At 40.0% G+C, this 14,806-nt stretch overlaps 1 protein-coding gene across 1 annotated transcript in view; it reads right to left on the bottom strand.

Annotated features, from left to right (window-relative positions):
• Positions 1-13,169, bottom strand: part of sema3c (sema domain, immunoglobulin domain (Ig), short basic domain, secreted, (semaphorin) 3C) — a 105,847-nt gene extending 92,678 nt beyond the window's left edge. Inside the window, exons 1-2 of the mRNA XM_061911991.1 lie at positions 13,032-13,169; positions 6,260-6,421 (exon numbers count right to left, since the gene is read on the bottom strand). Of these exons, the coding sequence (XP_061767975.1) occupies positions 6,260-6,395 (136 nt within the window). The 5' untranslated portion in view covers positions 6,396-6,421; positions 13,032-13,169. The remainder of the gene's footprint in view (positions 1-6,259; positions 6,422-13,031) is intronic.
• Positions 13,170-14,806: the final 1,637 nt, after the last annotated feature.

Below are 14,806 nucleotides of genomic sequence, written 5' to 3' on the forward strand. Positions count from 1 at the left end.
CCTTCATTTCAAATATGCACACAAATTGAATAAAACAAGAGGTCTGCTATTAAAGTTTAACGAGGAGCGGGCCAAGGGTAAACAACGCTGAAAGACACGACCGCTCGCACGCATCGAGTTGGGCCGGACTTTCAAAAACACTTGTCTGGTTTGCTTCCGTTTAAAAGAACTCTGGTGCGATCAGTCGAACACTGGTGCGCATCAAACAAGAAGGCGCGCACCATTTACGTCAGGGGTCACCAACCTTTTTAAAACCATGAGCTACGTCTTGGGTACTGATTAATGCCAAGGACTACCAGTTTAATACACACTTAAATAAATTGCAAGAAATAGCCAATTTGCTCAATTTACCATTTATATATATATATATATATATATATATATATATATATATATATATATATATATATATAAAAAGGTTATTTCTGTCTGTCATTCCGTTGTACATTTTTTTTCCTTTTACGGAAGGTTTTTTGTCGAGAGTAAATGATGAAAAAAACACTTAATTGAACGGTTTAAAAGAGGAGAAAACAGGAAAAAAATTAAAATCACATTTTGAAACATAGTTTATCTTCAACTTCGACTCTTTAAAATTCAAAATATGACCGAAAAAAAGAAGTGGAAAAACTAGCTAATTCGAGTCTTTTTGAAAAAATTGAAATAATTTATGGAACATCATTAGTAATTTTTTAAAGATTATTTTAAATAGGTTGAAATCCAATCTGCATTTTGTTAGAATATATAACAAATTGGACAAAGCTATATTTATAACAAAGACAAATCATTATTTCATCTAGATTTTCCAGAACAAATATTTTAAAATCAATTCTAAAGACTTTGAAACAAGATTTAAATTTGATTCTAAAGGTTTTCTAGATTTGCCAGAAATGTTTTTTGAATTTTAATCATAATAAGTTTGAAGAAATATTTCACAAATATTCTTTGTCGAGAAAACAGAAGCTAAAATGAAGAATTAAATTGAAATGTATTTATTATTCTTTACAATAAAAAAAAAAAATTTACTTCAACATTGATTTAGATTGTCAGGAAAGAAGAAGAATTTAAAAGGTAAAAAGGTATATGTGTTTAAAAATCCTAAAAACATTTTTATGGTTGTATTTTTTCTCTAAAATTGTCTTTCTGAAAGTTATAAGAAGCAAAGTAAAAATTGTTTTTTATTTATTTAAACAAGTGAAGACCAAGTCTTTAAAATATTTTCTTGGATTTTCAAATTCTAATTTGAGTTTTGTCTCTCTTAGAATTAAAAATGTCGAGCAAAGCGAGACCAGCTTGCTAGTAAATAAATAAAATTAAAAAAATAGAGGCAGCTCACTGGTAAGTGCTGCTATTTCAGCTATTTTTAGAACAGGCCAGCGGGCTACTCATCTGGTCCTCACGGGCTACCTGGTGCCCGCGGGCACCACGTTGGTGATCCCTGATTTACATGGATCGCGAGCTACCGGCCCATCGCAAAGGGGGTGTTGATTGATTGCCAAGCATTAAAAAATTGACCTAAAAATGTCCGATCATCAAGCTTCACTATGACGTCACATTGGTCAGTTGAGTGACATACACGGCACTCGAGGGTCTTACGAGATTACGGCTAGCTTCTCTGTGCTCATAATGGAGAAAAAAATAACCGGTTAAGAACACAAGAAGCACTTTTTACTCCAACAGACTCTTTCTCCCAAACGTTTGCGTAAAAGTACTGCTCCATCCTGCCTGCGTTAACAAAACAAGGGTCTCATGAAACTAAAGCGCACACAAGCTTGCAAGCTACGGAGTTAGCTTCCAATGCATTTTTTGTAAATGGTGTAAAAACGAGCATGAAAGCTGGACAAATAAACTAAAAACCAAACACTTTCATGCGGTATTGGAAAGAGGAGGACTTTTTCCCCTCCGCAATGTAAGTTCTAAGTTGTGGAAATAATCAGCACTTCTGTAAATCCTGTCTGATTAGAATCAATGAAAGTCGCCAGAAAAAGTAATACACCAACTTACTGTTTATTCTCCTCAAGAAAGAAGGGAATCTTTAAGGGTTTTATTAAACGCCTTTATCATTATAACAAAACATATATCGTACATGTACGCTTGGATGCTAAAGTATTCTGCTGTTGCCATTTCGAATAAAAAATAGCGTATACTTCTAACTTACGGTTTATGGTTTAAAGCAAGTGTGTCGAACATACGGCCCGCGAACAGGCTTCATCTGGCCCGGGGGATGAGTTTGCTAAGTATAAAAATGAGCCGAAATTTTTTAATGAAAGAAACTGCTGTTATAAATGTGTCCACTAGATGTTGCAATTCTTTGTATCTTTGTAGATTATGCTCCATATATAAGAAAACAACAACACATGATCTTAGTGCACAAGTCGAGGAAAATGAGCAATTTACAAAAATACTACGGGAGTGGGAAAAAAAATCGATTCAAATTTGAACTGCGATTCTCACGTTGTGCGATTTAGAATCGATTCTCAGTTTTTAAAAAATCAATTTTTTTTAATCAATCCAACAAAACAATACACAGCAATACCATAACAATACAATCCAATTCCAAAACCAAACCTGACCCAGCAACACTCAGAACTGCAATAAACAGAGCAATTGAGAGACACAAACACGACACAGAACAAACCAAAAGTAGTGAAACAAAAATGAATATTATCAACAACAGTATCAATATTAGTTATAATTTCAGCATAGCAGTGATTAAAAATCCGTCATTGACATTATCATTAGACATTTACAAAAAAAAAAAAAAAAAAAAAAAGAACAATAGTGTGACAGTGGCTTACACTTGCATCGCATCTCATAAGCTTGACAACACACTGTGTCCAATGTTTTCACAAAGATAAAATTAGTGGCTAGCAGTGCAGCTAATGGAAGCAATCAATTGTACCTGTAAATCATTTTAAAAATGCATTCAAAAACCGTCTTTTTGTAACATTACAACACATCAGCATGCTACAATATTAGCCGTAAAATCTAGATTGGGAAAGAAATAAGTTAGCAACTGTGTCAAAACGAAATGAGTTTGAGTTTGTAATACACAACACAAGGTGATGAGATACTAATCTTACTGACTGAGAAACTTGAATAATCAAATTTCAGTATCTGTAAAGTATTAATCCACATTCTGTGTTTTTTTTGTACACAGCTAGCCAGACCGCGTGACTAGTGGTAATAGCACGCATGACGTGTTGTGTGTATCATAATCTGTATCAGATATTAAAATGATCTGTATCATATATTAAAATGTGACTCACTCAATGGACAGTTGTGCATTTGGTCCAGTTGGCTGGGGAGGTTTTTTTTTTCTTTCGTTTTATTTGGTGTAAGCACACCATTTATGCCAAAATAGCTTCCACATTTGAAGCTTCGAGTCAAGCTGGCCTCACGCTCTCGGCTTACGTCTGCTCCAGCGTTTTACCCTCTTCTTCGTGCTCGTTTTTAGAAGCAGCAGTTCATCCTCTGTATATTCAGCTTCAAAAAGATAAGGTTTTGAACCCTCATTTGTCCAAAAATAGTTGTGTTTGTTGTTTGTTACCAAGTCTGCCATGATTAGAAGACACACTCAAGTTAGATTCCAAAAGTAAAAACACATATTTTTTGCCAGAAGTAGGAAGTGCGTTGCTATGGAATTGCAAATCAATGCACGGAAGATGTCAGTTTAGCATGAATTGATTAATGTGGACCCCGACTTAAACAAGTTGAAAAACTTATTCGGGTGTTACCATTTAGTGGTCAATTGTACGGAATATGTACTGTACTGTGCAATCTAATAATAAAAGTTTCAATCAATCAATCAGTTCCGGCATCGATTAATATGATCAGAATTCGGTAGATATTGAACATATTAAATGGTAAATGGGTTATACTTGCATAGAGCTTTTCTACCTTCAATGTACTCAAAGCGCTTTGACACTAGTTTCACATTCACCCATTCACACACACATATTTGCACACACATGGCGGGAGCTGCCATGCAAGGCCCTAACCATGACATATCAGGAGCAAGGGTGAAGTGTCTTGCTCAAGGACACAACGAACATGACAAGGTTGGTAGGAAGTGGGGATTGAACCAGGAACCCTCAGGTTGCTGGCACGGCCACTCTCCCAACCGCACCACGCCATCCCCGATATTACAACTTTACATAATGGTATAAATGTATCTTTTACTACATTTCATAAATATATAAATATATATACACACACACACATGTATGTATATACCGTATTTTTCCGATTATAAGTCGCTCCGGAGTATACATCGCACCAGCCGAAAATGCATGATAAAGAAAGAAAAAAAAAACATATATATGTTGCACTGGACTATAAGTCGCGTATTTGGGGGAAATGTATTTGATAAAATTCCAACACCGAGAATAGACATTTGAATGGCAATTTAAAATAAATAAAGAATAGTGAACAACAGGCTGAATAAGTGTACGTTATATGACGTATAAATAACCAACTGAGAAGGTGCCTGGTATGTTAACGGAACATTTTATGGTAAGAGTCATTCAAATAACTATAACATATAGAACATGCTATACGTTTACCAAACAATCTGTCACTCCTAATCGATAAATCTGATGAAATCTTCTTCTTCCTTGATGTTATATCTAAACAACTCCAAAGGTATGCGCCGCTTCCTCTTGTCGTTTTCTGCTGCATATTTCACTACGTCCAGCTTGTAATCTGCAGTAAATGATTTCCTTTTCGGTGCCATTTTTGTTCAGCCCTTCTCAGTTTTTATAAGTTACCGGCAACGATGAAGTGATCCATTTTATTAGCTTAGGCAGTAGCATGTAGCAGTTAGCATTCCATGACCCACAATGCACTTCTGCCATGACCCTCCCCCGCCGAATTCTTATTGGTTGACGTGTATGTGACGATTGATGACGTGTGTGTGACAATTGCTGACATTTTCTTTGTCTCTTCCGCGAATGACAAATCATAATATTTGATATTTTACGGTAATGTGTTAATACTTTCACATATAAGTCGCTCTGGAGTATATGTCGCACCCCCGGCCAAACTATGAAAAAAACTGCGAATTATAGTGAAAAAAATACGGTGCTGATTGGAAACACTAAATTGGCCCTAATGTGTGAATGTTGTCTGTCTATCTGTGTTGGCCCTGTGAAGAAGTGGCGACTTGTCCAGGGTGTACGCCGCCTTCCACCTAAATGCAGCTGAGATAGACTCCAGCACCCCCCCGAAAAAAACAAACAAGGAATGTGGAGCAGACGGCGTCCACAAAGTATGTGCGTACTTGAGCTCAGCATCAAAAGAATCATCAACAGTCACAAGTGAATAGCTAAGATTGTCCCACCAAACCAATGATGTCACAAGCTCAACTTAAATAGTGCTAACAACAAATAGAAAACAGGTTAGGGGGAAAAGTGCTCGAGGGCAGGCGTAAAGCTGCAGGAAAGGGAAAAACAGGAAGTGAAAAACCACAAAATAAGAGTGCAAGACAGGAACTACAACTACACCCAGAAAATTAAGAAGAAACTCAAAATAAGGCACATTGCGGTGTGACAACCTGTGACACTTTGAAGGCTGCAACGGTGACTCTGATTAATTAGCCGCATCTTCCAAGTGTTTTTATCATCTTTAAACCCCCCCCACCAAAATAGACGCATGTTCTTGTCTCACCTAATGATTGTGAACAATAGGCAAAATTCCCCCAAAAATTGCAGTTGCCCTTTCAGTTTATTTTGAATATTTATAGTTACATGATACATCACAATTCCCAGTTTCTCTTTTCAACATGTTTGAAAAGGAGCTAGAAGAAGCAGTTTATTTTTATTAGAGCTTCATTATAACAAAGAAGTATACCGCTAAAACTACAATGTGGCTGACAAGGTGAAGGAGGGGGCTCACTTGGTTCTAATGAGACCCGCCTTTCAAAAGCACCAACATTACATGTTGTTGACATCAATGAAATGTTTTAGACGTAGAATAAAAATCATATTATGTCTCCTATAAAATGATAACCAAAAGTATGGAGGAAAGACGAACATGTAATAGAACATGTGCTGTCTCTATGCTCAGCTCTCACCTTCTGTGTGTGACGATGTAAAAGTAACTTTTAATGTCTGGTTAGGATCAGTCATGAGGAGTCCCCCAAAGGACACTTGTGTACTCAACCAATGAAAGAACCCCAGGCCATAATCAATACTCACACAAGCATCCAGCAGTAAACACTCATTAGCACAAAAAAAAACATGCTTAAACATCTTCTACTTACCGTCGAAGGAGAGGAAGACTCTTGGCAGGGGCTGAGGAAGGCTGGAGACTCCACCGGAGAGCAGAAACACAACCAAAAGGATCGGCAACATGGTCGACACCTGGAGTGGGTTGGCCGGTCCACCTGGCCGGCCCATGACTGCCAAAAACCGGTCAGCACCGCCTGGTGTGGCAAAGGAAACCACGGAGTTAGCGTCAGGTCAAAGTGTAGTTCTATCTTACATACTTGATCAATGACACTGCTCAATTTACTCAGTTGCTCGATCCGTGCTGCAAATATGACATTCTCTCGTGCTTAAACAATTTTTACGACTACAACATACTTGCCAACCCTCCCGGATTTTCCGGTAGACTTACGAAATTCAGCATCTCTCCCGAATACCTCCCGGAAGAAATTTCTCCCGAAAATCTCCTGAAATTCAGCTGGAGCTGGAGGCCACGCACCCTCCAGCTCAAACATGCACAGTTCGAAGCATATAAAGTCATTTTTAAAAACGACTGCTAATCCTCCTCCTTTTCGGCCGGACGACCACGGAGAATTAAAGTAGGAACCCTGCGGAGGCAGAAGTTCATTAAGAGGGGCGGATTTACAGACTCTCAGCCATGTTTCCGTTACACAGAGGAAGTGAAGAAATCCTTCAGGATAAACGTTTAGTTTGTCAAAGATCTTGCGTTCACAAGACCGGACCTGGCTGGGGTCAGCACGTCCAAGAGCGCAGCTAATCCAGGTGGGGCCCGACACACAGCCCGCAGGTGGCGGGGGAGAGGAGCCACGAGGCGGGAAAGGAAGGCAGGAATCCGGCCAGGTGAAAAAGCTAACTGGGACGTCGAAAAACCAACGTTGAAGTTGATCATATCTGTGGGAAAGGGGCAAAGATCCAACAGTGTTTGGCGGTCAATCCGGTCATACACAAGCAGTGAGCTGACAGAGACGAAAATAGACGCAAACAACACAAAAAAGAACAGAGCTGACAGCGAGAGACGGCAGGGCAAAGCACATACTGGCGCCATCTTCTGGAAACTCGGAAGTGACGTTACTCAAATAATGAAAGGTAAGTGTTGTTTTTTTTTTTTTTTAGTAACCAGCAAGCACAGTACAGTTAGTAGAACAACTGTGTTTTTATTACTGTGTATTTGATAGGTGTCGTCTGAAATTCAACTATCTTTTATTTATATATATATAATAAAAAAAATATATACAGCTAGAATTTACTGAAAGTAAGGTATTTCATATATATATATATGAAATATATATGAAATACTCAAGTTAGTGAATTGGCTGTAAAGATACTCTCTTCTTAACCACGCCCCCCACCCCCCGAAATCGGAGGTCTCAAGGTTGGCAAGTATGGACTACAAGTTATAAAAAAATGTTTTTAAATGTCGCACTTCAATTATTTTTGTGAGAAGCAAGTCTATTTATTGACAGTACCAATATGTCAGCCGGAGTCAAAGCTAAAATGAAATGGGCAACTTTAAATTTGGATAATGAACATTGTGAATGAATAAAAGTAATTAAATCTCTTAAAGCGTGGTTGTCGATTATTTCAGGAGGTACTTTGGTGAGCTACAATCGAGTAGGGAACGGAAGTCGCAAAATTTTAGCGCTAGTGCCATCGGACCGGGAAGCTCAGTAATTTTTGCCTGAAGTCATGCCCTTTACAGAGTTTAGTGGGAAATTGGTAATGCAGATGTGGCGCAATCCTGTTGATGATTTCCTGTCACATCGTGCAACTTCTTTGGTTTATTATGGCCGTGGGATGCCAGCACATATACCCACGTTACCACTCTTTCATGTTCAGTTTATTGTGTATTAATACAACTAATGGGATGCAGCATATCATGTAGGCCAGGGGTTCATAACCTTTTTGACCTCAGGGCCCAAATTTTCCTTTACAAAAGGGGCCTGGGGCCCACTCAAATATTAACATTAAATTAGTAATCTTAATTTCAATTGTATTCAACAATTATATCTAACCTATTTACAGTTTAACAGGATAAACATTGCCAAATGATATGAAGCCATTTCCATCCATCCATTTACTACCGCTTTTTTCCTTTGGGGTCGCTGGAGCCTATCTCAGCTACAATCAGGCGGAAGGCGGCGTACACCCTGGACAAGTCCATTTGTTAATCAAAAAAATAATTATTACCTTAGGCCTAGGTCAGCCTGATTAGAAAAATAAGTACAAATTAAATATTCTGCATAAGAAGGGACTCATAAATAAATGACACAAAATAAATAAACCATTATGTTGTGCTGAAATAATTACAGTAAATTAATAACGAATATGTTTCTTAAACTGTCAATACAATTAAAGTGCAAATGAAAATTCAGCTTCACCACTTTAGTCATATTTCTTGCGCTAAGAAACATTTCCATGACTTAAGCTCCAGACTTCTGTTTGAGTACTGCCACATGTGGTGGAAAAGTGTATTTCAACTGAGTTACACTGCGGCCCGCTAGGCAATGGCTAAGAAACAACTCCAATTTACACGAGTAAACCAGGAAAAAACTTGAAAAACAATTTTAACATTTATATCAAACACATTTCTTTGGAAATGGATGTTATTATTTTCAATATAAACATTTACTGTAATTTTAGAGAACTACTTTCCACACCGAAAGGGTGCGCTTGACATTTTATAACATCGTCAATTTTAAGAACGCAAGTCTTTTTAACCAAAACGTAAAGTACGTGTGTTTTTCACTTAGAAGCGACAAAGTTAAGAAACAAAAGCTTCAAGTCAAGTGCCCCCTAGTGGTGCGGCGGTCTTACCTTTTAAATGTCAGACCATGTAACGGGATCATAGTACAAAATGGTGACATATTTGACATTGAATGATCAGTTTGCTTGCACAAGCATTAGCCCTAAATATGGATGAACTAAAAAACATTCATCCTCAGCTTGGTAACAGGACAAGAGGCGGTGCTCCATTATTGATAGGTGGCAGGTAGCCTGTGGGGAAGTAAATTCCTGTCAGGCAAAAGCCTCTTTACGCCAGAAGCAATAAAATATGTTTTTACAAGCAGGTGGATCTCTGCTCTCATGGCTTATGGATGTGCAATGAAACATTGATGGCTGAAATACATGAAGGTGATGAAACTTTTAGGGCCTCGTGCGCAGGAAAAACACCAAAACACGCCTCTTTTGTCAATCAATTAACCAGTCCGTCGGTCAGGGTTTGGCTGGAGGCTTTAAATCGTAGTTTTGTACTTCAACCGAAACATGACTCCAGTCCATAAGTATGCTTGGATAAGTTAGGTGTGGAAAAACACCTTTGGGTTGAACCAAAATGGAGGAAACGGTCCAACACCAGTCAACCTTTGACTTCACAAATGATCACAAACTCCCTAAGACACATTCGGAAAATCTTGTGAAGTGGACGCCCTTGTCCTCAGGGTGTGGCCCCTTGACTCCAAGTGGTGCGTAGCCATGAGACAGACCACTTGGGGGTCATTGAGGCATGTTGATGCAATCATAGGGCGTCCCGCTTTTGAACTTTGACACTCATTAGCTCCCCGCTGTCATAAAAAAAACCGCAAAGAAAACTGTTTAATAACGCATGAAATTTGCCACATTTCGATTATAGGCAGATTTAGGCGAACCATCACGAACAACCATACAGAAATGCTACAAAAGTTTCTCCCAAATGTCCAACAACAGAAAAATACATTTTAAATATCAACCTATACATTTCCTTTGATGGCTTGTCCTATCATTGTGAAGCAGAATTCACCAAGCATTGGATTGTTCACCCACTAATAGGGAACGTGAGCCGGGTGTCTACCATCTTAAGACAGTTTCATTTTACCATACTGATGATATCAGTATATACCACCTCAATAATTGTGCTCTGAACATTGCATCACTGCAACATCAACATAACACCCATCAGACATCTGACTGTTCCCACTCCCACGCCCCTCTATTCGCGTTCTTCTTGATAATGCTAAACTGTAAACTATGGTCAACCTGCACATCAATGCAGTTTCTATGCCACTACACAAAGCTCAAACAAAATCTCTTTGAAATGTATGACTTAAAGACTTGATTGATTTATATGTTGTAGCAAGAGAGCTATATATATACATATATATATACATACAGTGGGGCAGAAAAGTATTTAGTCAGCCACCGATTGTGCAAGTTCTCCCACTTAAAATGATGACTGAGGTCTGTAATTTTCATCATAGGTACACTTCAACTGTGAGAGACAGAATATGAAAAAAAATCCAGGATTTCACATTGTAGGAATTTTAAACAATTTATTTGAAAATTATGGTGGAAAATAAGTATTTGGTCAACCATTCAAAGCTCTCAATGATAGAAGGAGGTTTTGGCTCAAAATCTCACGATACATGGCCCCATTCATTCTTTCCTTGACACGGATCAATCGTCCTGTCCCCTTAGCAGAAAAACAGCCCCAAAGCATGATGTTTCCACCCCCATGCTTCACAGTAGGTGTGGTGTTCTTGGGATGCAACTCAGTATTCTTCTTCCTCCAAACACGACGAGTTGAGTTTATACCAAAATGGATACATGGATGATACAGCAGAGGATTGGGAGAATGTCATGTGGTCAGATGAAACCAAAAAATAAATGTTTTGGTATAAACTCAACCCGTCGTGTTTGTAAGAAGAAGAATACTGAGTTGCATCCCAAGAACACCATAAGTACACACATACTTTGGGGCTGTTTTTTCTGCTAAGGGGACAGGACGATTGATCCGTGTTAAGGAAAGAATGAATGGGGCCATGTATCGTGAGATTTTGAGCCAAAACCTCCTTCCATCAGTGAGAGCTTTGAATGGTTGACCAAATACTTATTTTCCACTATAATTTACAAATAAATTGTTTAAAATTCCTACAATGTGAATTCCTGGATTTTTTTTTCACAATCTGTCTCTCACAGTTGAAGTGTACCTATGATGAAAATTACAGACCTCTGTCATCATTTTAAGTGGGAGAACTTGCACAATCGGTGGCTGACTAAATACTTGTTTGCCCCACTGTGTGTGTGTGTGTGTGTGTGTGGAGACATATACATATATACATATATATATATATATATATATGTACAAACACATTTTAGAACTGTATGCCTTAACTTTTATTTGCAATTTTTTTCTTGACAGCAATTTTGAATGTTTTTCCCCCCAAAAGGAAAAATGAAACTGAGAATAAAACATCGACAGCAGAGAACGCTAGTTCTGAGGAGGTTATTGCTATATTTTCATGTCATTATTTTTGTTTGTGTTTATTTTTGTTTAATTATGTGATTTTTTGGTAACATAGTGAAGCATTCAGAGACCGTTATAAAACAACACCTAATGTTTATTTCAACTTAAATTAAAACTCACCGAAAATTCCACTTATATATGTACAAAATTTTTTGCATCTGTTAGTTAGCAACATGTCTCAAAACGTTAAAGGCGGATTTCATTGAACTTTAAGGAAATGCCATGCTATAGAGGCCCCCGCCTCCACCCACAGAGACAATGACTGTGGATGAATGACAGGAGGGTTTGCTCTACTTATTCAATTCTGCTATAGAAAAATCGTTAAGTTAAAAAGTTAAAGTACCAATGATTGTCACACACATAGTAGACGTGGCGAAATTATTCTCTGCTTTTGACCAATTACGCTCTATCACCCCCTGGGAGGTGAGTGTAGATTTTAACGGAACTTTTAGAAGATGTCAGAAATTAGATAAGGAACCTGCAGTGATTAGATGTTGGGGGTGATCAGGATCTCCATTTGGATTCAGGATTTTTTTCAAAGGATTCTTTATTTTGGGAGGAAGGGCTTGGCGTTAGATTACGCTATCCGGGTTCTTTAATAGTTATCAGTTTTATTAATGATGTCAGCAAGTTGTTCATGAATGAAAAATGGTTCCCACAATGCTAACGTTGTCACACCTTCCACCCCTCAGCCTTTAACTTCAACCTAAATCACAACCTTGGAAAATACCAATAAATATTTACAAATTATTGTTATTATTAAAGATTTTCTGCATGAGGCTTTCAGGGACTAAATACGGTTCCAACTTTGCTAATAAAGTTACACCCTGGGTCCTTAATCCTTGAAGGGAGTTTGAAACCTATTGGGAAGCATTTAGTTCCAAATCCTCACTCTCATTATCACTCTTTTCCAGTTTTCTAAAGAAGACGACACACTTCCCGAACATCTGCGTGGTTGTCCTGTGAGATTCTCGGCCAGTAAACCTGACAGCTACGTGAATCATCCCCCTGACATCCACCTTCTTGAACCTGCAGACCCCCCGCGGCCAAATAATTCACCTTTTACCGACACAAAATCCAGCAATTCTGGAGCCGGTGAGGCGTATGTGTGACAAGCAATCAAGCGTGTGCACAAAGCTGCTTGGTGAGTGTCGGGATAATTGTGTTTATTGGCCATTTCCAAGCCTCCTCTTGAGGAATTTTCCAAGACGCTTGTCCAGAAACTAAGAGTTGACATCTCACAACTGGGCCATGCAGTAATAAAAATAGTTAAGTGTACGCATGGTGAGTTTAAATGGTAAACACGTTGCTCAACCACACCCTGACACTGACACACACTTTCACACACACTGACAGCAGCAGATGTTCACAGTGGAAGAATGCAAACATTCCGGCGATATGCCTCATCAGAAACTTGAAGCGAAGTTACAGCATACAAGACAAATGATGCATGCAAAAGGACAAGTAGAGGGAATGAGGGAGACTAGTAGGATGCTCCTCTTGTCAGACTGATCTAGAAATATCCTCACCTTTCAGGAGCGTCCCCTCCCTCTTGGATGAAGACTCCAGGTACAGAACCAAAGCGTTCTTTCTACCTAACCCAACTCCTGGGACTCCAACAAGAGCTGATCCACCTTCCGAGCCGGAGTTGACAGACTAGGAGGAAGGAGGGAGGAGAGCGGGAAGAGACGGCGAGGGGAGGGCGTAACAGGACACCCTCCCCTCGCCGTCTCCTCCCTCCTCCTAATAACAAGACAGCAAACTTTACACGCAGGCCGATTATGGGGCGGAGGGCACAGAGGTCACGCATGGTAGTCATGATGGTGGAGGTCACGCATGGTAGTCATGATGGTGGGGTTTGTTGGATTGTAATGTGGTCAAAGAAGAGGGAGGGGGTGTTTAAAAAATAGGGCGTGGCTGCCAGAGTTGGAATCACTAGAACGATAGAGGTTACCATGACAACACTTAATTACCTTAACGGGCGCCATCCAAGTGTGACATCGTGTAGCATTTCAATACGAGGTGGAACTGATTAAAGATGTGGTATGTTCGATAGGAAAGAGGTCCATTTTTTAACAGTGATGGATAAGTAATCAATGAATATATTAATCAGAGGCAGTCCTTACTTGCCTCTGATTTTGTCATTTTGGACAACTGTAGGTGTCCAACTCTGCCTGCAAACGTGGAAGACACATTTTCCAACCCCAAGCATGGCTGCAAAGATTAATCCATCCATCCATCCATCTTCTTCCACTTATCCGAGGTCGGGTCGCGGGGGGAACAGCCTAAGCAGGGAAACCCAGACTTCCCTCTCCCCAGCCACTTCGTCTAGCTCTTCCCGGGGGATCCCGAGGCGTTCCCAGGGGATCCCGAGGCGTTCCCAGGCCAGCCGGGAGACATAGTCTTCCCAATGTGTCCTGGGTCTTCCCCGTGGCCTCCTACCGGTTGGACGTGCCCTAAACACCTCCCTAGGGAGGCGTTCGGGTGGCATCCTGACCAGATGCCCGAACCACCTCATCTGGCTCCTCTCCATGTGGAGGAGCAGCGGCTTTACTTTGAGTTCCTCCCGGATGGCAGAGCTTCTCACCCTATCTCTAAGGGAGAGCCCCGCCACACGGCGGAGGAAACTCATTTCGGCCGCTTGTACCCGTGATCTTATCCTTTCGGTCATGACCCAAAGCTCATGACCATAGGTGAGGGTGGGAACGTAGATCGACCGGTAAATTGAGAGCTTTGCCTTCCGGCTCAGCTCCTTCTTCACCACAAAGGATCGGTACAACGTCCGCATTACTCAAGACGCCGCACCAATCCGCCTGTCGATCTCACGATCCACTCTTCCCCCACTCGTGAACAAGACTCCTAGGTACTTGAACTCCTCCACTTGGGGCAGGGTCTCCTCCCCAACCCGGAGATGGCACTCCACCCTTTTCCGGGCGAGAACCATGGACTCGGACTTGGAGGTGCTGATTCTCATTCCGGTCGCTTCACACTCGGCTGCAAACCGATCCAGATTAATCCAAAGATTAATCAATTTGGAAAAAAGGTTTGATTTATTTTATGTTGCGTCGATTAATCGTTTATTGAGCGTAACTAATGCAAATTTACAAATTCCGGACTGCATGAAGTGCCCGGAACTTTGAATAAAGTTTCCGCACAGCTAGTGCAATGGAACGCACATGAGAGCGGAGGTGTATGTCACGGCGAAGGGTGGGGAGTTCCCCCTAATTATTACCGCACACATGTTTAGTGTAATTCTTATGTTGACGATTAGCATTTGTTAGCGAAACAAAATAAGATTATGAAA

The sequence above is a fragment of the Nerophis ophidion genome, linkage group LG10 (genome assembly GCF_033978795.1).
Source record: "Nerophis ophidion isolate RoL-2023_Sa linkage group LG10, RoL_Noph_v1.0, whole genome shotgun sequence".
NCBI lineage: Eukaryota > Metazoa > Chordata > Actinopteri > Syngnathiformes > Syngnathidae > Nerophis > Nerophis ophidion.